This window comes from Simochromis diagramma, unplaced genomic scaffold (assembly GCF_900408965.1).
Source record: "Simochromis diagramma unplaced genomic scaffold, fSimDia1.1 OVJJ01000685.1, whole genome shotgun sequence".
Taxonomy (NCBI): Eukaryota; Metazoa; Chordata; class Actinopteri; order Cichliformes; family Cichlidae; genus Simochromis; species Simochromis diagramma.
In genome coordinates, this window is record NW_024387477.1 from 9436941 (window position 1) to 9461959 (window position 25019).

Below are 25019 nucleotides of genomic sequence, written 5' to 3' on the forward strand. Positions count from 1 at the left end.
ACTCAAAAATGCCACAAAATAGAAAAAGCCAACCCTCCAACCCCCCCACTCCTTCTCAGCTCTGTGTCTGGTGGTACAACATTTTGACATTTTGTGGTAATATGATACATTACAAGAGAACATTAAACCTTTTTGCATAACAATTAAAAGTTCTCACACAGATGAACTTGTATTCTGAATGTTTGTGTGAACAGGCAAAGACACAAGGGCATTTATTTCTTAAACATTTTGCATAATGAATTAATTTTGATAAAAACAAAACAAAAAAAACCCCACATCAACCATCAAAACATTTAGGTCATGTGAGAAGAGAAACCTTTCTAACCTGTGAGAAATAAAAGGAAAAACATTTGGGCCATGTTAAATATTCATATGGCACCAAATAAGTGCATTTAGGATTGTACACATGATTCAAACAGAGCATCAGAATGAGGAAGCAAGGTAATTTAGGAGTTATAATGTCACATGTTTGCTGGTGCCTGTTGTGCTGATTTGAGTATTTCAGAAACTGCTAATCTACCGGGATTTTCCTGAGCAACAATCTCAAGGGTTTACAGAGAACGGCCTGAAAAACAGAAAATATCCAGTGAGCAGCAGTTCTCTGTGGGATAATTCCTTGTTGACGCCAGAAGTCAGAGGAGAATGATTTAGTCGCGTCGAGGTGATACAAGGCAACAGCAACTCATTTAACCACTTGTTACAATCAAGGTATGAAGAAGAGCATTTGTTGTGAATACACAACACACTGAACCTCAAAGCAGATGAGCTACAGCAGCAGAAGACCACAAGAAGTGACACTCATGTCAGCTAACAACAGGAACCTGAAGCTTAAAATTTACATGGGCTCACCAAAATTGCATAACATAAGATGGAAAAACATTGACTGGTCTGATGAGTCAACATGTAGGTGATAGGGTCAGAAAGAACATGGGCACATGGATCCATCCAGCTCTGCGTCAACAGTTCAGGCTGGTGGTGGTTTAATGATGTAGGGAATCTTTTCCTGGCATTATTTGGGCCCCTTGATATCAGTTGAGCAGTGTAACAAAACTCAAATCATCTCACATCAGTTTCTTGAACATTGCAGTGAGTGCACCGTACTCAAATGACCTCCTCATCTGTCAGATGTCAGTCCAGTAGATCATCATGGATGTGTAGCTGGCAAATCTACAGCACCCGTGTGATGCTGTCGTGTTAATTTATGGACCAAAATCTGTGGGGAATGTTTTTGCAATGTGTTGAATCAATGCTGCAAACAATTACGGCTGTAATTGCTGAAGGTAGAATGAGGTCCTAGTAAGATATATCTAACTAAGTAAGCTGTGAGTTTAAACTTAATGCAGAAAAGATAATACATTATAGAGCCCATTGCTGGAAAATAAGAGTTCTCAGGGGTATCAGTTGTCTCTAGAAGACTTAATGTGAGCAAACTGTCAAATATCCCAGAGCTGTAGCCATTCTAAATGGAGGGATAAAGTCATCTAAGTTAGTGTGTTGGACTAAGCAGCTTTTACAGGAAACATTTAGTTGCAGTTATTGCAACACATCGGCATTGCAGCGGATATTGAAAGCTCACACACACATGCTGTACATAAAATAAGCTCTCAAGGCCTTGGTTAACAAACTAGAAAGCTGCCACTATTTAGATGTACAGGCTATGGTTTTGTGAGAGCTGAAAATTATGTTGAATTTCATGTTCTTTATATCAAATTCATAATAGACTGAAAAAAAAATATATAAAAATGGGGGCAGATTAAAGTGTTTCAGAGTTAAAAAATGACAACTTCTGCTTCCATTAAACATACAGTTCACTCACACGTGCATTTTCCACAATGCACCATCTCATATAATCCTAACATTTGCTTAAAAAAACATGTTTGCATTAATAATTAGTTGCTTAGCTTACCTGCTTTATTCCTATAACTTTTTTAAAGTTATGTTTTATTTTATGTTTTAACTTTCTGCCCCAAAATAATAATGGATTTAACATTTCCTCCTTCATATCAAGCTTTGTGGAATTTTTTAATGAAATTATTTTTATTGCTATCATAACAAAGGCAGATATTTGAACAACTTACACAACATGTGGGCTTTTTCTCTCTTTCTTTCTTTCTTTCTTTCTTTTTTTTTTTATTTTGCAACACGAGGGCATGATGTTACATGCATCAGTGGTTTGACACCTTTAGCATTCTCATCTCCAAATGAGAAAGGTGTGAGTGCTCGGAAAAACACGCAGCTTTGTTTTATTTCTTTCCATTTGTAGTAAACGGTAGTTGTACATTTGTGACATTTCTGGTGTGAATAAATCGGTAATCTCTGACTTATCTGACTATCTGCCTTCTGTCTTTGGTTTGATGGTGACACACCAGATAAAATCTGATCAGATCTGATAAGAAAAGCCACCAAGATCAAAGCCTTGAGCAAATATGGTTTCAAAAGAAAGCTTCGGAGTTTCAGTTTTATTTCCCTTTTCATTTGACGCTTGGCAAACTGAAATTCAATCAACTTTTATTTTCTTCTTTTTTTTAATAACCTATTTTCAGCTGCAAGAAGGTCAGAAAGCCAGAATGAAACAGAAAGTGATGTAATAAGAAGAATTCACATTAGTTTCCTGTAAAAGCTGTGATGTAGAGAACCAGCAGCTTAAAAAAATGAGGAAAGGAGGATGAAATTAGTGTTTATAGTATTAATCAAAGGGGTTATGTCTCTAAAATGTCAACTCTGAGGACTTCAGAAACATGTTTGGTATTCACCCAAACTACAAAACATCTCGTTTGCAGCCATGCAGAAGGTTTTGGTTTGACTTACTGCAACTTCTGACATATCTGTCTACGTCTGGGATGATGTAGGTGATGTCCCGTGATGGTGGGCTGCTGCAATCCAAATCATTCACATCGATTTCAATACTTAAGTGTGAAAATCTGTTTTTGGGGGCAGAAATGATGGTTCAAGCACTGTAATGTTTAATTTAAAATTTAATACAATTTTAAAAGGGCTTTCTGAGAGGTTGCATGCAAAAAGAACTTTAAAAAAACAAAATTCATTGGATTTGAAGATTAAATGTAAAATATTAAACCAAAGATTCAAACAAATGTCAAAGTGGAGGCATGCTATTTTAAGACACAGGGATCTTCCCTTCCAATAAAAAGCGAGAATGGGGACTTTTTTTCTTGCGGTGCCAGACTGAACACCAGTAGTCGCTTGGTCAGCAAGTGTGACCTCTCTAAAACGACACAGAAGCGCTTATAATGTGTAGAAAACTATAAATCAAATCAAAACCTGCTCTCACAGAGAGATTTAGAAATCACGCTTTTTTATTCAGTGCTTCCAACGCAGATTAACTGTATTTCCGTGCACTTAGCACGCTTGAATATTTTATATGTACTTTTTGTTAATATTTAATGGCTTTTCCCTTTTGTGGGTACAGCTTGTTCTTTCAAATATTCTGGCACAGGGACAAAAATGTGGTGCAGCTGCAGTCCAACGGAGAGCGGTGGAACAGATATGGCCAGGAACATAAATGGAAAGTGGCTTTTTCCCCTCCCTATTAGCCCTAATGGTAGTGGGGTCAAAGTGAGTTTGTGTATATAAGGGGATTGCCAACCTTACATATTAAGACTATATTTCCTTTTTGTGAGGATGTGTGCCGCTTTACTTGTGGTGAATACCACAATGTGTGACCCCGTATAGGAATAAACCAACAGGAACTAGCAACATCAGCAGAGTCTCTTCCTGTACAAATTTTCTAGACAAGCCCAGTGTGGTTGCACTTCTCATTTCATTTAAAAAGTGATATTTCTTAGTAGGAGTGGAGGTATGATGAAATACAAAGCGACTAAACAATATTTCTTGTTGTGGAAAAGGAAAGAGGAAACAATTTAAAGGGATTTTCTAATTTTTTATGCACATAAGTCATGCAGACTCCAACTCAAAGGCTTTGAATTAAAAAACTACAACTTTATAAAAGGTGTTGCTTCAGGCTTTGTTGTTTAGATCGTGATCTAAACTCATAAGGTTGAGAAGATGTAAACGGAAGTTTTCACAAGAGTTTATGTAGCCAGGTGAAAGTACACAATGGTACAACTTGACACTTCCATAGGAAATAAGATGCACTCAAGCCATTCATCATAAGCAAGTGCAGGCACACCTATAAAAGCCGACATTTTGAAAGTTTGCTGCTCTGAAGCATTCAGGTTTGGATTCAAAGAACAAAGAAAATAAGAAAGAAAAGTTAATGACAGCATAATTTAAGAAAAAGTGAACAAGTACGGCTTGTTTGGAAAGATTGCCTGGAAAAGACTGTTCTCTCTAAAAATCACACGGCAACGTGGCCAAAGTTCGCCAAGTAGCATCTGAACAAACAACAAGAGTTCTGGAACAATGGATAGATGGATCTGGATAGATGAAACCAATAAAACCAAAGTGCAGACGTTGGGTGATAATGCACAGCACCACGTCTGCTACAAAACAAACGCATAACAGCACAAACACCTCGTACCAGCTGTCAGGCACGGTGGTGGAGGGGTGATGATTTGGGCTTGTTTTGCAGCCACAGGGATCTTGCAGTGATTGAATTGACCATGAAATCCTTGTATGCTAAAGTTTTATAGAGTCAAATGTGAGGTCATCCGTCTGACAGGCAAAGCTTGGGTGAAATTGGGTCACACAACAAGCCTATGATGCTCAAAACAGCACTGGATACCAACCCTCCCACCCCCACCCCCACTCCTTCTCAGCTCTGTGGCTGGTGGTACAACATTTTGACATTTTGTGGTAATATGATACATTACAAGAGAACATTAAACCTTTTTGCATAACAATTAAAAATTCTCACAGAGATGAACTTGTATTCTGAATGTTTGTGTGAACAGGCAAAGACACATGGACATTTATTTCTTAAACATTTTGCATAATGAATTAATTTTGATAAAAACAAAACAAAAAGCAGACTGAAAAAGAAAAGAATTGGAGTGCTCCAATGGCCCAGGCAAAAGCTAGACCTCAACCTGACTGAAATACTTCGGAGAGGCCTCAAGAGAGCTGTGCATGAACAAATGCCGACAAACCTCAATGAACTTAAGAAGCACTGTAAAGAGAGGGCATTGAAATTCCTCAGCAATGTGACAGACGAATCTTTCAAAAGTCATACCGAAAACCCGTGTCAACTTGTTGCTGTTAAATGTGTTCAACGAGCTGTTGAATCATGGGGAGTTTTTCACGAGTCTCGCAAAGAATCCTGTGAAAAGTTTCACATGTGTATGTGTGGTTCCCAAGTGTGGTGAACTTTTTCCACAACATGGTTAAGATGCTTCCTTATTTTTTAATTGTTTATGGATCAGTGGTACTATATAGTTGAAATATGTAGTAGAAGACAGTTTAGATAAGGAAGAGTTACCTTAGTCCATCCATTCATCCATTCGCTTCGGCTTATCCTTATCAGGGTCGCGGTGGTTGGGTGGGTGGGGGAGCTATCCCAGTTATCATAGGGTGAAAAGCGGGGTACATCCTGGACAAATCACCAGTGTGTTGCAGGGCTAACAGGCTGCTGACCTGTTACCATAGTGTGCCTAAAACACAATACAAAACCTTAGTAAATTACTGAGGTATATTTATACTGCTCAAAAACAAGGGAAATTAAGGGAACACTAAAATCACACACTGGGTCTTGACAGTTGAAAATCTTTACTGAAACACTTGCTACACCAAAAATCTAAATAATAATAACAATTATTAATAATTTACTAGTAGTCAACTGTCAGTTTGATGCAAATAGATCGCATCTTCCTGTTGAGGTAAGTGTGAAATGCAGCGTGTCAAAACCACTAAGAATATTTTCCTGCAACCACCAAATCTTTCTCCCTCTTAACGCTGACACATCTTTTCTTTTCTTTATGGTTTTTATGGTGTTTTTCTTTTTTTTTCTTCCTTTATTGGCTGAAAGAATTCTTCAGTTATAATAACATTATAATAACGTTGTATCAACACCAGTGAAAGTACATGATACTGCATGTGCAACACTGAACATAGAAATCTAACACACACACTAAGCATTATATACAGCAAATATATATTTGATTAAAACATATCTCATCCTCAGGGTACTTGTGGTTCTCCCCCCAACAAATCTCTTCTTCTTTTACTTAAGCAATAATAAGAAGTGGCAACAGTAATAATAATGTGTATGATAATCTGGTTGCAGATAAGGTTTCCCATACTACCAATAAGTCCCAGACTCTATAAAAAAATCTGATATTTGGTTTAAAAGCCATTGCTTTCAGAGAAATAAATAACCTTACAATCAGCAACTTTTTTGGCATTATTTTGCTCATATAAATATTGCGTACGGAAGAACTAAAATGATTTACTTCCTCCAGTCACAATAATCGTATTCGGTACTCATAGTCACTGCTGCTACTTTCTAGTAACCCCGATTGATCAACACAAGAAAAAACGCTCTGTGGAGCGTTTTCATTATGTGTTTTTACATTTTTACACATAATGTAAAAACACACGTGTTTTAAAGTACTTTCTTCAGCACTGTGCAAAAGTCTTGAGCCAACTAGTTTCCATACACGTTTTGTTAGGAAAATAGCAAATATAATATATAAGGCAAAAACTGAGTTTTTACAATTCTAATGAGCTTGAAAATTAATATTTGTTACGATCAACTTCAACACAGGCTGAACTGTCAGAAAAGCTTTCTTCTAATTTCTTTAATTACTAGGACCTTCAAAACTCTTCTGCCTTTTGTTCTCTTCTATGTCTATAAACACATCACATTGCCACACTGCTTCAAAGGTCTACAACTTCTAAAACACCCTCAGGAAGCCTGAGAAATATGACTCGAAACCACTTTAAAGCTTGGAAGGAAAATATAAGGAGACAAGACGCCCTCAGACGTCTGCCAGGCAAGCTCGCTCTCCTCATTTACTTCATTATTGTATTTTCTATACATTCATTTTGTTTTTTTGTTCTTTTTAAAGATGCTTTAAGCAGATTGTAGTTGAGCAAAAACAAGTGCAAAGTGCAGGCCTTTACTTGACATAGGTTTGAGTACAATTATTTTTTGTATTTTTTTTTTTATCTATATGGATATAGTACAGGTATAGAACTCATTAAATGTTTAGTAAAATTTATTTGGAATATTAATGATAAACATCAAGTGAAAAAAAAATGTTTTCATCAGAAATTTAATTTGTTTTTTAAGCATGTATAAGCAGTATACATACAATGTAGTATATCTACATACTTATGCAGGAACATTGTATTTTATTGTGTTTAAATTGTAACCTGTTATTATAATGTACATATTAAAGTCATAATAAAGTAACATGATATTTAGAATCCACAAATATGATTCCCTATATGCTGACATGTTGTCAATACAAACAGTGAAATAAGAAACATAGTTTCAAGTAGCTCTATATAGAATTATTACTACTTTTACACTTAGATCAGTCTATTGACCTTCAAGGAGAGGTCAGAGGTCAGATAAGACATGCTATTATAGATCCTTATACAGCTCATCAGTCTTGTAAGAATCTAAATTTTTAAGTTATAAGGCATTTTTTCAATTTTGGATCAATAAATTATTAAGCTGACCTTGAAGACCTTGGTGGTTGTAAGCCGGGTTTGAATGGATTGTTAATATGACTCCTATCTACACCCCTATAAAGTCTTTCATTCAAAACTTTTTGAGTTTAGTTAAGTTTAGTTACAGGCAGAATGATGACATGAGTGCACACAACCAAAAACATAACCTTCTTGAGTTAATAATGAGCAGCTCGAGACTTTTTGCACAGTGCAGTACACTAATGGAGGGGGGGGGGGGGGGGGGGTTGCTTGGTTTAGGGGAACTGACCCTCTGCCCCTGACCTCAAACAATGGAGTATTATTCTACTTTATAGTCGCCTTTTAACTTAAGTTACAGATGGTGTATGTATTAAATATCAACACCCTGGCCTTGAAAGCATACAGCCTTCTTTGGATCCAACCTTGGACTCAAGGCCAAAACATTCGGTTGTTAGTACAGTTATGACTTTGTCTTTGACCCTTAAATCCCTAAACTGATAGTCTTTGAAAATAATTATTTACCATAAAGAGAGTAAGAACGGCTTACGGGAGATTTACTGTTATAAAATGTCCAATGAATCAGTTATGCAAAGTGTTTTCTTGAGTAGTAATGATAGAAGCCTGCCCTCTAGTGTCTCTTATTTAGTAGAACAGCCATGACCTGTTTAGTTTTTTCTGCACACGCCTCATTGAACCTTTTTATTCTACATGCAGATCATTTGTGCTTTGGAATGTGAAAATGTATTAGTGTGGCATTGCGTCCTTCAGCGTCACCTTTTCCAGTTATACCTTACTGCATGCATCGTTGTTGCTGTCGTACCAGTGCAGCAATAAATAACCAGCATCTTGCATGTTGAGGTTCACCGGTGCCATCTTTGCTCTGCCCGTGTCTCTCCACACTTGTGTTTACCAGTGCAGGATCCCATGACAGTTACCATAGAAACTTCGGCGCCTGGCACCAGCAGAGCCAAGAGTGGAGTTCATTTCTGAAGGGTCTCCGTGTGCAGGAAAATAAAGCCTGCAGCTGAGGGGAAAAGCACGTTTCACACGATCTGAGAGAGAGTATCAAAAGACTGCTTTATTTCTTCATTTCATTTACAAACACTGGAAGATAATAAAAAGGACATTACAGAATTGCTCGTTTTCATGGTTTGTTATGATCACTGGCATACATTTAGAGCAGAAAGGTTGTAATAGTGAATATTAACACTGATATAATGTTACAGATGGACAATTGTAGTAGTCTTTACTTGTCTCTGTATCTTTTCAAATGTGTATTTCTATGTGTCTCCTAATGTCAATGTCTCATGCACTGACACAAAAGATTAGGATAATTTACTGGAGAATGTCACATTGACTGTCCATTTACATGCTACACCTCAGCAATGGCAGGAAGCATACAGGCTCGAGTGCGTGCCTCCCTCCATGCCAGCCTGCAGTCAGAGATCCACTGAGAGATGAGGGACTGTTTGATGGCTGGATTCAGCCTCTCTCCCTCTGCCTTTCTGCAAGCTATGCTGGCCTCTGACCTGGCCAAGGTGTGTTTTGGGGAGATGTTTGGAACTGAAGTGTCAGTTTTGCTGTTTAATTCAGAGCAACTGCCCTCATGTTGTTGTGGGAAATCTGGATTTGAACCAAGGGCAATGCTGTGGGCTCGCACGCACACTCTGCTCTCCCATACGCTGCCGTGCTGCCTCATAAACCTCCCCTCGACAAATGCTCTCCTCCTACCTCCTGAGAGGGTAGAGAAGCTGTTCTGGTGTCCATAAATATACTCAAGAGGGTCAGAGTTGCCAAACTTCAGTTGTCTGTTTAGTTCTTTCCCCTCTGCCTGCTGCGCATCAGCAGCACGTGCCTCCTCTTTCGGGTTGTATTCAATCCACGATGGCCTCAGCTTCTGCTGCGCAGTGTCCTGCTGCTGTGTGTGGAAACTGTCCGGGGAAACATCCCGGCTGGGAAAAGTGGGGTGGGCCAGGTGGCAGATGGAGAGGAGGTAGTCCTCCGATGACAAAGCCTGGCAGTGACCAGAATTATGGAGCGCGTTGGCTTCGTTCAAATCTCTAACCGTCTCCTCGCTGCCCTCTCTGATTGTGGGCAGCGTCAGTCTCCTCTTGGACAGCAGTCTGGACCGCGGCCGCATAGCTGAGAGAAAGACAAGACGGGAGAGGTCTCATTTAGATGGGGAAAAAAACTGTGTAATGTGAAATACTGCATCCAAGTCTCAAAAAAGCAGAATCCTTTAGGAAAATATAATCACCATTTGGAAAACTGGATATTTTGATAGATGTGACACATTCCTGATAGGGTCAGATGCAGCGTATGCAATCTTACTTCCTAGTTTACAAAGTGAGAGCCCTGTTTGTGTGTGTCATTTATGTCGAAACTTGCAATATGTGTCTCCACACGATACAAATAAAAAGATTAATCTGTGCACTATTATCTCACGAACTGACTTATAACTTCTGGAGTTAATTTCTCATTCGTACACACTGTTACAATTTTTCCTCAGTTTCTTTTGAAAAGCCTCTTGTTTAATCACCTCATCAGTCTAATGTGTTTTTCTAATGACATAATGTGCATCTGGACATTGCTCACATTGTCCGAAGCTCCCAAAACACAACCGACTACAACTGCTGGCTGTATCGATAAAACCAAGTAAACATAGAAGCCTCTCCTCTCCCTTCCCTTCATTTCAGGCACCGTACGCCGCTTACTCTGGAGTTGTGTGTGTTGACCGTTCAATATACAAACAATCCCAGCGAGAGGCTGCACACACAGATGACTGTTTTGTGGGATCTCAGACACGTAAAGCCTCAAACTGTTTCAGAGTGTGGAGCGCCGAGTTGTTATAACCCAGAGCGTAGCCCACAATATATGCTTGTATTGACCTCATGACAAAAATAGCGCAAGCCAAACCAAAATGCCAGCCTCTCCCAGTTTCTTCCAAGGTGTAACCACTGCTAAATATAGACCACACCTTCTGTATACAACAGCTAAAAATGGTTCCACGGCGGCAGCTCGAGGCTGAAGCACAACACAGGCACTCTGTGTGTGTGTTCGTCATGCATTCTCAGGAATAATGTAAAGGTTTTCTGCTCAATTTGCCTTCACACTCACCTTTACGGATGATCTTTGTTGAGTCCACCGAATCTTTTCTTGTCTCTTCTCCTGGTGCAGCTTTAAATAGCAGCCTGCATCCGTCGCTCTCGTCCTCTCTTTTTTTTTGTCTCCTCAATTTTATTTACGATCCTCTGTTTTCATCTGCTGCTGCTTGTTAATTGTGCTGTGAAGCTTCAACCGTCTCTGACCAGAGGCAGAGGCAGAATGCAGGTTTATCTTCTCCTCACATCCCCCCTCCCTCTCCTCCACCTCATCCTCCTCCTCCCTCTCTCTCTTGCTCCCTCTCTCCCTCGCTTACTTTTGGTTTGCCCTCCTTCCCTGCTTCTAAAAATAGACACACCATCCATTTCCTCAGCCCCAGCACTGTCTCTGGCTGACTGTTTTGATGGAGCGAGAAAAACAGATGCAGAAGAAATAGGGAAGAGGAAGGAGACTCAGACACAGATGTAGCAAAGGAGGGGTGATGAGAGAGAGAGAGAGAGAGAGAGAGAGAGGGAGAGAGGAAGAGAAGAAAACAACAAAACAAACAAACAAAGTGGAGACAGGTTTATTTTTTCCACATTTTTTTTCATCTTATAAGACGCCATTTCTAAAAATGTCTCATTGTAAATGAACACAGTCAGCCACTGTAATTTTGGTAAAATGTGCCAAAATGAATGATTCCTTCTAAAAACAAAAATGGAAAAAGGACTGCAGAGCTGTAAACATGTTGTGTAAAGTTTGTGACATACATCATGCAGATAATCTGATCAGATGGGTACGTTTGCTCTGTGTATGCATGTGTGTGTGTTTATGTGTGTGCGTGTGTGTGCACATAATGCAAACAACACATTGCAGTGATCATGGGAGCACTGACTTATGGAAACCCGTCTCATGATTCACATGAGTCAACAGTTCCCCTCTGCAGATACATTTCTGACTCTTTAGACCTTCAAAAATTGAAATGCTTTTTACACCTGATTGAGTTTTCATAGACTGTGTTTTATTGTGTTATTATGTTTTATTATGTTTCATTAATACTCAGTGGCATGCACTAGTAGACTGCAGTTTACAGAAACAAAGACTCAGAGCCCACCAGGAAACAGTCTGAATTTCTGGTTAAAAACACATTTAGACACTCGTCCAGAAACATTTTAGCTTGTCTTAAAATGGACTATTTGAAAAAAAGAGCATTTTGAGGATTTGGAGCAGACATAAAGAGAGTTACGTAAACAAAAACAGTGTCTCCTCTGCAGTTCGTGGTAAACGGGGCTGCTATTTGTCACTTGGGTAAAGAATTCAAAACTGGGTCACAGGTGGTGGGATGCACACAATACTTTTCATTTCTCCTAATCAGACTTTCATTGCTGCTAAAATTGAATTGATTTCCTTTTAATCTAGAAGCCTCTTTTATAGTTTATTTGGGTCGTTCATCTTAAACGATAATATTCTGCTGGGCAAACTTCTTGCTTGTAAAGAGGATTCAGTTTTTGTCGGTCAGTTGTGGCCATCTTCCTGATGTACTTCAAGATGTTTATTGTCTCATCCTGGACTGTGGTTCTGACACACCAGTCCTCGGCTTTCCTCCTTACCGTACATTCTCAGGGTGCTGGATTTGGGGTGAACCCTTCTATGCATGGTCAGAAGCTTCCTTATCTTGATATCTTTAGCTTCTCCTCCTTTGGCCAGCTTATTATCCCAGCAGGGTGTCTGATCCCCGGCAGGGTGTGGGAGTTGATGAGCAGGATTTTGTTCTTCCCATTCAGTTTACTCCTCAGGACTTGCCTTACCCTCTGCAGGCACTTGGTGGTTGCAGCTTTCCTAGCGGCCTGTTCGTGATTGCCATTTGTCTGTGGGATTCCCAGGTACTTGTAGCTGTCCTCAGTGTCTGCGATGTTGCCTTCTGGTAGTGCAGTTCCCTCTCTTTGTTATAATCCAACTACACTTCCCCATTCCGAATGACGTTCCAATGTTGTTGCTGTATATCCTGGTGGTGTGGATCAGTGATTCTATGTCACGTTCACTTCTGGCATACAGCTTGATGTCATCCATGTAGAGGAGGTGGTTGATGGTTGCTCCATAACATAGTCGGTATCCATAGCCAGTCTTGTCAATGATCTCACTGCAGGGACAGAGCATCTCCTTAATAGATCCCATACTTGATGGCGACTTGTGCTATTGGCTTTAAGTTGGCATCTAGAGTTGTTTGCCCCATCCCCAATAAGTTCCTGATTAAGGCTATTAGAGTCCTGTTGATCTTGCATATTTCAAGGAATTCCAGGGTCCATTTGGGGGGGGCATTGTGTCATTATCGTAGTCAATCCAGGTGGTGCACAGGTTGGTGAGTCTGGTTTTGTAGTCTCCAGGGATGGATCTATCTACCAGGAGCTGGTGTTTCACCCCTCTGGTATTCCTACAAATTCTTTGCTCATGTATTAAATCATGTGCCTCTTCATCTTATCTGCTATGATATCTGTCTTTCTGGTATATCTCTTCAATCGACTGGCTAAGGCTGTAAATGTTTGTGTGGCAGTTTCCAATGCCTCAGGTATAAGCAGCTTGTACTTCTTAGGCATCCCTTTCTTCATTGCATGTTTCTGCAGCTCTGATAGTTGTCCCTCTCTGCCACCTTGATCTTGGCCTCTGCTATCCTTCTCCATGGAGGCCACTGCTTCTTCTGGCTGTTTATCTTTTTGCCAAGCATCTCTGTGATCACTGCTGCCATGGCGTAGATCAGCTAGTTGGTTTTGGTGATGGTCGCATTATGGATTGTCCATAATGCCGCATTCACATCTTCTAGTAGACCTTCGGAAGGTACTTCACTTTGTCTTGGTAAGTGGATACAGAGGGTCCAAGTTTCCACCTTCGTCATGATCCTGTATTTCAGGTCAGCTCGTCTTGCACTCAGTGCTCCTTCTTTCGTATCTCCCCCGCGACCTGACGTTCTGGCTTTCCCTTGCCGTAGCATTTGTGTTGTATCTCATCAATCTCCAGTTGTGATAGCAGTTCTTTCTTCCGAATGTTGGAACACTAAGCTAGTAGTTGTTTCGCCGTCAGTCTGGATGTTGGGTATTGAAAATTCCATAGGTCACACCTCCTCTTCATGTAACCTCTTCCGTTGGGGTTACTTTCGTAGTAGCATTCCAACAGCCCTGTTCTCATCTCTTGCCACGTTGTGCCTTCTTCTTCCAGTAGCCCACTTCTCATCGCCTGACGAGGACCTTGTTTACTCGGCTTCAATTATCTCTCTCTCACTCACACTTGACAAACCAACATGTATTTAAACAACAATATACCCTTGTGTTTGGGGGAAACACTTCCCCCCTTACAGTATTGATGACTGCACGTGTGTGTGAGGGCGTGTGCTGGAGGCAGCGTGACCTATAATGTATAAGATGAGTCACACATCCGCCTATATCAGCCTATAGAAAGATTTCTGTCTTTTTATAGACCTCTAATGAACCAGTCACAAGAAACTAAATTTGCTTCACACACACATGCACACAATGGTGCCTGGCTTGCCTCAGTTACATCACACAGACTGTTTAATACAAACAGGCACCACACTGACTGCACAAGTTGATGCTTATTTTGCTAATGACAAACACTAGGCACATAAATGACCGAGCTAGTTCTTACAAAAACAGCAGCAAGCAAATTTCTGAAAGAAACAACAAACAAAAGATTATTTTAAGCAACAGCTGTGATGATATCTGTAGCTCTATGTGTGTTTACAGGGAAATAGCTGACTTATCAAGAGCATACCAGAGGCTATTATTCTCAAGCTCCCACTTTCTGATAGCTTTCAACTGTACATGAGCATAATATGATATGATTTGTGTAGTGTAGAACTGGGGTCGCTGTAGCTCAGGAGGTCGAGCAGGTCACCTATTAATCCAGAGGTTGGTGGTTCAACCCAAACCTCAATGCCAAATATCTTTGGGCAAGATGCTAACCCTCAGTTGCTCTCTGATGCCTCTATTGGAGTGTGAATGTTAGATAGTAAGCACTTACATAGAACGAGCATAGAAAAAAGTACTTGGATGAATGAGGCAAGTTGTATAAAGTGCTTGGAGTGCTCAGTTTGAGCAGAAGAGCGCAATATAGGGACCAGTCCTATTCAACATTCAGAACAACTTCCAATTAGCAGCTACATCATGATATTTTTGGATAACAAAATTCAAACTGAAGACAGCTACCTTGTTAGTTAGTCCAAAAATCCAAAATGTAAAATCAACCGCCCATTTCTTTCTCCAAGATTTACAAAAATTTTGAATTACTTTTTGTGTTTTTTAACCAACATTTGTTAAAGGTTGTGGTTATGATTGCTAAAACCCATGGGCTTTTTACTTACTCTAAAATCTTTTTACAATACAGCTTTGTGCTTTTTAATAAATGTCATTTAAAAAAAAGCAGATCCGTATCTACCACAGTATTAAAGTTTAATACTTATTCATTCAAAAAAGTGAATTGTTCATTCATCTAACAGTTTATATGCAGCTTACAACACCGTGTGACTGGTTACAGATAATGTCAGCACTGTCACAAAGCTGCAAGTCTGGACTTTTAATGCTGATGTAAAACACATCTATTCAGTCTTGTTTTATGCATATCTTCTCACCATCATTAGCCCCATATTTACAACCACTTGTGTATTCACTAAGAATTAGACAGTCACAGGAGGATGGCTGTGTTTTGTGGCTGATGGGAGCTTGAATGTGCTGCCCGAGGGATTCTTGGAAATGATTGGATACAGCAGTTGTCCTCTGAAGGGCAGAGAGTGCAATTTTCCACAGAAAGATAATTATTTCCAAGAAAACATTGTTTGGAAATTATTGAGAAAAAGAAATCAAATTATAGGGAGTGGACAAAATAACAAGAGGAGAGAAATAACACGTGTATAATGCGTACATCATTCTGCATACAAGCTGTCCGGTTTGAAAATGCATATTTATGTGGATGACTGTAATCTAATCAAATTCATGGTTCACAATTAACTGAAGTCTTACTTAATTAAATTTTCTTGTGTGGTGTTTCCTGTGATTTACATTTTTTATTCACCACTTGTGATCTGTGGTGTACATTACTGAGTACAGCACTGTAATGAGCCAGGATTGCTGTCATTTACTAGCTAGTCCCAAAGCCATGAGTCAGTTTTAAAAAAGAATCCACATAAAATATAACAAACAAACAATAACCAGGCTCAGTACACCATGAGACATATTTGTTCATGTCGCCAAATAATATAGATTTGGACCTCGAGAGGCTTTTTTGCTTGAAGCAAGACTTGCTTTGCCTTTAGTTCTTTTTCTTTATCACAAAATCTAAAGCGCTCTGCTGTTTTACAGAGGCCTTGTCAAGCTAAGGTCAGTCATATTTTTACTAGTGCTGGTTCAGATCCTGCTTAAACATTTGCTCAAACTCAAAAAAACCAAACACATCCTTCAGGAAACCTGTTTGGAAATAAAGGCTGTTGCTCTTCCAAACAGGAAATGTTGCCTACAGATACCCTCAAGGTGTCTTCTTAAAAATCCCAGGCGGTTTACACATGTTTATGTTGTTTCTCTTCATAAACATGTAATTCTGGGCTTCATCTTGCTCACTCAGTTTGTTCTTTATCTGGTTAACTGAAGTGTTCCCGGAACTCGCCCATCTGCTTTTCCCCGTCTCATTATGAACTCCTCTTCTGCACCTGTAAAGCTGCTAGTTTCTGGGAAAGATTCTGTTTGCACATGTGGTTTGTGTGCGTGTGGACCACAGCTGATTTGATTCCTCCTGAATGAAAGATTCAACGACCTTCTTTATCGATCGTACCAACATGGGTCAAATCGGGTCAGTTAGACAGTCTTAACGTTCTTTTGTTCAATAAATTTCCAAGTCTTACAGAAAACATTGAACTTAAGAACCATTTTGGTCTTACAGGGGCTATCCAGGATTACTTTCTGAAGAAATGGCAGGCTATAAGTTATAAGACCAAACTTGTCAAATTGACGTAAAAGCAACAACACAAAAAAGTCATATGTTTGGTTCACAATTAATAGGCTGCGTGAACATGTTACACCATGCTAGGAGAAAAATGCTGACTTTTAAATGTCATATACTTGGAATAGATCCCATATGTTTTACTCTATTGAAGTGGTTTTGATTTCTGGAGGACTATTGATTGACTATTGAGTTCAGGAACGCCTTTCAACATAGACTTTCATTTGTGAATCATTTTGATCCAAAAATTTACTGGTGTGAGCAAATGAATACATTTCATTATGCCATTGAATGTGGCAAATATTGACATTCCACTGTAAATTAATATTTCTCTTCTTTTCAGACCTGAGGAGGGCAACAACTGAGCCTACGAGGATACAAATATTACACTTAACAGCATTGCAAGCACACACTGTGCTTTTTGTTTCTCTCCAAGTGGCACAAAATGAAATCTGACAGCCAGCGTTACTGACCACGCAGCCTTAATTTGATGCACATGCTCATGTGAAGCATTTATGAGTAAATTTAATATTCTGATGACAGATACAATGGAACAATGGAAATGACTGTAGCAAGAGTCGCGTGGGCACTTTATGATAGACTGTACAAGCCAGGTTTGAAACACTCAGAAACAGAACAGAGGGAGCACGTAAATGAACGTTTGTAGTGAAGTTTGAACTTTGTTTTCTAAATCCGAGTATGTGCTCGATGGTGTTATGGTTGCAGAATTTGCAAATGTTTCCCCCGAGAATTGTGTAAGTGTGTCTCAGTCCAGGTGTCTGTAATGTGATTAGAAACTCTGGATGCACACTGAGATTTCTAAATGTGTTGATTATTCTGCAAAATGTTTTCTCGGAATCTTGTTGCGTAATCATATTTTCACGTGTGTAGAAAAAGAAAAATCTCCCAATCCGTATTTCCAAGTATGTAGAGATTTTTCGGTGCGTAGAATGAATAAATATAAAGTACTGAGGCACAGTGCACACTAAGTGGGGTGGGGTCACAAATATGCACAAACATTTGCAGCTCAACAAATGCATTTTGTCAGTGTATATTTTCAAATTTGTTCACACATTAGATTTTTTTCATGGACGTACATTTCTGCACCGACATATTCTGAAAATTTCCAAATTATTTCACAAAGATTATTAAGGACACAGTGGTTGAGACACAGTTTCACAGCTCTTCAGATACATTTGCAAATATCGCTAGAGTAATACTTCCTCATATGACACATATTAAGAGCGTAATAAAATAAGCTATTTATTTAAAAACAATTTTTACTGTCAATAAGACAGAGCAAATAAGTAAAAATGTGAATAAATAAATGCGAAGCCTAAAAAGTTCACTTTAATTGCTTATCTCTGTTACAAAATGTCATGCATAACAGCTGTTTTATTAGCTTGGCCTGTGCACCCAGTACAGTATAGACCATATGAAATTTATAGTGATCAAAGTAAAACCCATATGACATAAGAGAGTCATGAATCTTAATTACAAAAAAAGAAAAAGAAAAAGGAAAGGTAATTCATGTCCTGGGCTAAATGTTGTATACAAGGTTGCCAGAGGTTGCCAAAGTCAAATATCTTGTAAAGTTCAGGTCAGTTTATTTCCTGGTCATGCTACACCAACACTTTTACCATGATTACTTAGATTTTGTCCATCTAAACTTTGTCTAAGCACCAAGTATTCACCAATGTCCCTCATCAAACTGTCATACTGTAGCTTTACTTACACAGGTAACACCCTGATTGTAATAACATGTAATAACATTTGTCTTGATGCATGCTCAATTATACAGGTAAGAAATACCAAAAGGTTGATTCTGTTCATCTGGACGTAACGTTTTCAATGGGAGAAACGTTTCGTAACTCATCCAATGACTACTTCAGTCTCACCTGACCTTAACCTTATAAACAGTACATTTTCATAATAACTGAAGCCAACCCACTGAATGAACAATGGGCTGTGATGTCAGTTCTTTGATCTTTAATATGAAATTACCATTATCACTGATCAAAGACCACTGATCAATGATCAATACACCTACAGGCCAGTGGACACCCTTTCAATGATGAGGATGTACACATTCTAGACAGGGAGGAACGCTGCTTTGAGAGCGGAGTCGAGGAGGCCATTTACGTGAAAGGGGACAGACCATCTCTGAATCGAGGAGGGGGCCTAAGGGTACATCTTTTGCCATCTAACAGTGCTGTGATTGCAGTCATTCCCCAGCTCTCTGTGAATGGTGCTCATGGCCATTAATCAACGGTCATGACAATTTGCATATTAATGATCAAGGAACTGACCTCACAGCCCATTGCTCATTCAGCTGTGCTAGTTTCAGTTATTGTGCAAATGTACTGTTTATAAGATTGGGGAAACCTGCAGTCAGCTGAGACTGAAGAAGTCACTCGGATGAGTGACGAAATGTTTCTCCCACTGAAAACGCTATGTCCAGATGAACAGAATCAGCCCTTTGGGATGGAATAACATTACATCAAAAATCATGGCCCTAAAATTATCAGATTTTGTTGTCATAAAGAAAAGCAAGAGAAATGTTAGTGCAATGTTGAGAGGAATTAGCTTCTATGTTTTGTATGTGTACCTGGTGCCAGGTATTGCAATTTTAAAAAGGAATATTAATAGATTAAAGGACAGCTTGTAATAATTCTGATGGCTACTCACAAATAGCTGAGTCCATGACTGGTTTGTGTGTCCGTATTGTCATGTGCCACAATAACAAAAATCACGCTTGTGATTGCAAAATACCACAGGCACTTAGTCTTTAATAAATAGTAAACATTAACTTCTGTTTCATATATACATGTATTGTACAAGAAGACTTGTAGATGCAGTTGCCGCACATTAAATGCACAAACAAAACCTTTTATACAAAAAAAAATAAAGATAAGAAACTGGCCTTCAAAGTTTTTCTTTGGATAGAGATACCATAAAAAGCCTTGCATACTTTCCTTTTAAATTTTTGTAGTTTTCCTATAGAAATAAATGCATGAGGGACATTGCTTTTAGCAGCAGTGACAAACAAAGCACCCTTGAATGTAAAAATGTTTCAATAAAAATGTGTATTTTTTTCTTTTTCTCTGGTTATTTTTTTGTACTGCTTACCTTAATGACATATTATAATTTACTATTTAAGCACCAAGTATTTGGCAATGTCCCTCATCAAACTGTCATACTGTAGCTTTACTTCCTGAGAGATAAGTAACTGCTCTGGAAATGACAACAGAATCCAACCAGTGTAAACTTTTGCAATTTAGTTTGCAGCTAAGTGAAATAGAAGCTAAATGTCTGCTTTGCGTATTGGCCACTCAACTGAAATGTATTCATATTTGTACTGTGCAAACTGCAGTCCTGGGCTGTAATCTGAAATGGGATGAAAATTTGGATTCTAGGTGGTAGATTTTGTTGCCATGCGAGTGTCAGTACCACTGTCATTTTTTAAAATCTACATTATCACTGAATTCTTAAGCAAAACAAAGGGTGGTTTAGGGAAATAAAAGCCGAGCTTTGTAAAGTGCTGTAATCCTGGATGTACATTTTTTTTTTATTCCTTCTGCTTCTCTTTATTGTGCGTGCACAGGCAAGGCGATTTGCAGCAATCGGTACCCTAAAGGGCTTTACTCAAAGCAACTGTGCAAACATTTGACTGATATGACAGCTTTTTTTTTTTCTTTCTTTTTTTGGTGGAACTACCCATTAGAAAGCATTGCGGCAGATAAGCGGTGTTCTCAGACAAAGTGTTCATCTCTATAAGAGAAATGATAAGGCTTGGTTTATTGTACTGCGTGGCCTCTCTTCATCCTCAAGAGAAAGTTTCGCTTCTCCTCTAGGAGCTCCTGAATGCGTTTGTTCCTGGTTCTTTCTCTAAGGTTGATCCGATGCTTTGGGATCAAGTTGTTCTGAGAGATGTCGCTCTCCGAGTTGATGACCCTGCTGTAAAAAACATCGATCGAGTTGTCTTCACTGTTTTTCTCAGCACTTCGTGGAGGTCTTAGAGTGGAGATGGTGGTGGTGAGGGTTGTTGGGTTTGCATTTGTACCTGTGGTGGGAGGTGAGGCAGTACCTGTGTTTGAAGATGTTGTGTCAACAGGTATATTCGCAGGGATGTACTCCGCCTGATCCAGCCAGGATGAAGAGCTTAGCTCTGTCATGTCATCTCCATTTATGATTGGGAATGCCATAGTGAGGCTGTCCTCTATCACCATGGTGTTACTGACCACGCCCACATTTCTGTAGGACACGGTGATGTCATCACCACTGGGATTGCTACCATTGTCTTCTGAAGAGGGAGGGAGAGTAGTTGTGTAATAACGTGTTTTCTTCTTTGGATAAGTCTTTACCACCTTAAATCTACTCTTATCAACTTTGGCTTTTAAGTTTACGCCACTTTTGCTATAGGACACTGTAATGGCATCACTACTGGGATTGTTATCACTGGGGACTGAAACATCGACGCTTTTAGTCACTGGCACAGTGATGTAAGGCATGGCTTCATTGGGCGTTGTGATATCCTCGACAAAACTGTTTTCAGTTGGTATTACGAGATCATCAAAAGTACTTAGTGTTGTTGTTCCAGCATTTGCACTTTCATCATACCACGATTGAGTTTGATCTGTAGCTTCCATGCTATTACTGACATATGGGGCATTGATTCTTGATTTAGGGAAAAGGGAGATCATTGCTGTACCAGTAATGCTTGAAGAAATACTAGAAGAAAGATCCTCTATTGGGTGCTGCCCACTTGAATAGGGAGGGAAAGTAGTTATGTAATAATGTGTTTTCTTTTTTGGATAAGTCTTTACCACCTTAAATCTACTCTTGTTAACCTTGGGCTTTGTTAATACGTTTGTGCCGCTTTTAGTGTAAGGCACTGTGATGTCACCACCATCGCGATTGTTGCTACTGGTAACTGAAACGTCAACGCTTTTAGTCACTGGGACATCTATGTAAGGCACGGCTTCCCTGGGCATTGTGACATCCTCGACCAAACTATTTTCAGTGGGTATTACGAGATCATCGAAAGTACTGAGTGTTGTTGGTCCAGTATTTGTGCTGTCATGGTACCACCATGGAGTTTCATTTGTAACTTCTACGTTATTAATGTTGTATGGCACATTGATTTTTGACTCAGGGAAAAGGAAGCTTATCGTTGTACAGGTAATGCTGGAAGAAATAGTAGAAAAAAAGTCCTCTGTTGGTGGTTGCTTGGTTGAAGGAGGAGTAGTTGTGTAATGATGTTTTTTCTTTTTTGGAAAAGTCTTTACCACCTTAAATATATTCTGATTAACTTTTGCCTGTGAGTTTAAGCCACTTTTGAGTGCTGGTTTTGGGTTCTTTGGTGGCTTGTGCTTTGTAACTTTTATCTTTGGTTCAGTTTTCTTTTGAGTATTGGACTTTGGTGGAGCATCTTTTTTAGGGGAAGGTTTAATTTTTTCCCCTGGAGTCTTTTTGGGGGGTTTATTTGCTGAAGTTGCCTTTTTGGGAGCAGTGCTTGATGAAGTAGTCTTTTTTACTGGAGTAGTGTTTGGTGGAGTAGTCCTTTTTGGAGACGTGATAGCAGGAATAATCTTTTTGAGGGTAGCGTTTGATGGAGTAGTCTTTTTGGGAGCATTGTTTGATGGGATAATCTTTTTGGGAGAAGATTTTGATGGAGTAGTCTTTTTTGGAGAAGTGGTCAATGGAGTATTCTTTTTAAGAGTAGTTTTTACTGGAGTAGTCTTTTTGGGAACATTCTTTGATGGAGTAGTCTTTTTTGGAGTAGTGCTCGATGGAGTAGTCTTTTTCGGAGTAGTGCTCGATGGAGTAGTCTTTTTTGGAGTAGTGCTCGATGGAGTAGTCTTTTTCGGAGTAGTGCTCGATGGAGTAGTCTTTTTTGGAGTAGTGCTCGATGGAGTAGTCTTTTTCGGAGTAGTGCTCGATGGATTAGTCTTTTTCGGAGTAGTGCTCGATGGAGTAGTCTTTTTCGGAGAAGTGTTTCCTGAGGTAACCTTTTTTGGAGTACTGTATGACTTCTTCTTGGGATTGAGCTTTGGTATAGAGGGTTTTCCTGGAATGCTTTTCGGGGTCGTATTCTTTTTTGGATTCTGCTCTGTTGGACTCGTCTTTTTCAAGGTTTTCTTTGGCGGAATAGTCTTCTTAGGCTTGGAGTTCTGTAGGATGTCTGTCTTTTTACTGTTTTCTGTTGGCTGGGTCATTGGCAGAGTGGTTGTTGTTGTGTCCGTTTTCAAACCAAATGTTACTGGTGTATTTGTAGATGTGTGCACCAGATTTTCAGTGCTGTTGTTTATGTCTGGAGGAGGCAAAGGTAGAGGATATGTAGTAACACTGCGAATGGTTGTGGACTCCCTGGTGATTGCTATGGAAGAAGTTGTAGGGTAAACAGGGGCCCTGGTGGTAGCCGGTGAATGAATGGTAATCATTTGTGCGGTACTCAGTGGGGTGGCATGAGGAGCTGTAGGGGTAGATGTAGGAGGATGAGCAGTAGACGGTGAACTAATGGTAGAAACTGATGTGATGACAGCTTTGGAGGGTTGTAAGGTGGTGAAGCCAGAGCTTGGGATGCTTGTGGTTGGAGGAGATGTAACTGTGATGGATGTGGCTCTGGGGGTGGAGCTGGGGACAGGCACTATGTTAGGGACATTGCTGCAGGATTCGCAGCATATGCGCTGGTAGTCCGGTAGAGAGCAGTAGCGTTTCAGCACCTCCATGCGACAGAAGACAGACCGGTCTCCATGACAACGGCCTGTAAACAAAAAAACAGAAAGCTGAACAGAGAGGTAGAAGCTACGATAATATGTGTGTGTGAGATTGCTCTATGCTAAAGAACGTGAACAAAACTATATTGTTACAAATTGGCATTACTCTCAAGTTACGCATACATAAATCCATGCACATGTGAGTGAAAGTACATGTTGGTTTCACGCTGTTAGAAGTACAGTAGTAAAGCCAGACCACTAGCAGAGGATGCAGGAAGGAGAAAAAAGGAGAAAAATCCACACATCAAGAGCATTGATGAGATTCATCCAGAGCAACTGAAATGGGAAAATAAGGGTCGCCAGTCTTGTGTTGCACCTATAAGAGATCAGGATTTTTCATCTAATTCTGCTTCTGCTCATGTGTTTCTTCATTTTTTTCAGATGTGCAACATTTTCAGTTCAATATTAAGTCTACCACTTGACTTGTACCCTTTTTGTACCATGCCAGTCAAAAATAACTACTTTCTTATTGCAGTATATACCAATCTGACAAAAAAAAATCTAACCAGTGAACATTCCCATTAGGAGAAAGATCACACTTTTTAAAACGATTTTTATTGATACAACTTTGCTTTTGAGAATGACAGGAACTGAAACAATGAGATGTACGCCCCGCCCTCCCCTCTCAATATATAGATATATTTTTTTTCTTAAGAAAAATAATTCAACTGTATCGAAAGTTACAAGTTCACAGTCACTTTGGTAAAACACTTGATTACTTGGAAATCAACCAGTCAATCTGTTTATCGATTGAAGAAGAAAAAGAAAACAAAAGAAAACAAACAAAGATGAAATACATAAATGATATTTGCTGCTTAAATAAAATACATAATTTTCATGATGATGTAAAAACTGGAATGGCACATTAAGTGTCATATGAAACATTTACAAAACATTAATAAAATTTCCCTGATAAATCAAAGTGCATATAGACGCAGTGCACGTAGTCCATCTGAATGTTTCTTCAACGTTAGCCAAACGTTAGCCAGCCCCACGCAGCAGGCCAGTGAAGCCACGAAACAGTTACCCATAGTATAGAATATTATAGAAGAAGATAACAGTCATGAACATTATTAAATACAGTCAACACCAATGTTATATACAGTATCGCACTGCTAGGTCTGGCTTGGTCTCATACAGTCCAACTCCAGCAGAAGGAAACCTTGGATAGCTCGCTACATAGTCACAACAGAAATATGTGTTCACAATACAATGACAAGTCTGAAGTGTTTTTTTTCTTTCTTTTTTCTTTTTCTTTTTTCTAGATGCCACATGTGTCAATACCCTAGGCCCTTGGAAACCCTTCCCAGTAGTCGGACATTGGTCCAACATCATCTTGGTAGGTTTGATGGTTGGCGGGTGTGAGTTTGTTACGTTGGTTTGAAGCTGCCTCTATTCCGAGTGAAACTTTGAATGAGTAAAGCCATCTCTTTCACAGATAAATGCCATTACATTCAATCCAAGATAAGGCATTGTTCATGTTTTCAATGTTCACCAAAATAAAATGAGATCATCGGACGCTCTAAAATCAAAGTTTATGAGGTATTTCTGTATCTGATCGCAATGTGTAAAAGCCCAAATGATGAA

The 25019-nt window shown here is 39.4% G+C and overlaps 2 protein-coding genes across 2 annotated transcripts in view; both read right to left on the reverse strand.

The window, feature by feature from the left end:
* Window positions 1-8625: 8625 nt before the first annotated feature.
* Window positions 8626-14078, reverse strand: si:dkeyp-72g9.4. Its single transcript, XM_040016349.1, has 2 exons — window positions 10690-14078; window positions 8626-9714 (listed from the first exon to the last, which is right to left on the reverse strand). The coding sequence occupies exon 2, from the start codon at window positions 9710-9712 to the stop codon at window positions 8945-8947; it is 768 nt and encodes a 255-aa protein (XP_039872283.1). The 5' UTR covers window positions 9713-9714; window positions 10690-14078; the 3' UTR covers window positions 8626-8944.
* Window positions 14079-20223: 6145 nt separating this feature from the next.
* LOC120723632 (A disintegrin and metalloproteinase with thrombospondin motifs 2-like) overlaps window positions 20224-25019 on the reverse strand; it is a 136685-nt gene continuing 131889 nt past the window's right edge. Inside the window, exon 23 of the mRNA XM_040015209.1 lies at window positions 20224-23419. Within this exon, the coding sequence (XP_039871143.1) occupies window positions 20451-23419 (2969 nt within the window). The 3' untranslated portion in view covers window positions 20224-20450. The remainder of the gene's footprint in view (window positions 23420-25019) is intronic.

Excerpts from the sequence above, each read along its gene's own strand:
- si:dkeyp-72g9.4 (XM_040016349.1), bottom strand. The coding sequence starts at position 9,712 with ATGCGGCCGCGGTCCAGACTGCTGTCCAAGAGGAGACTGACGCTGCCC.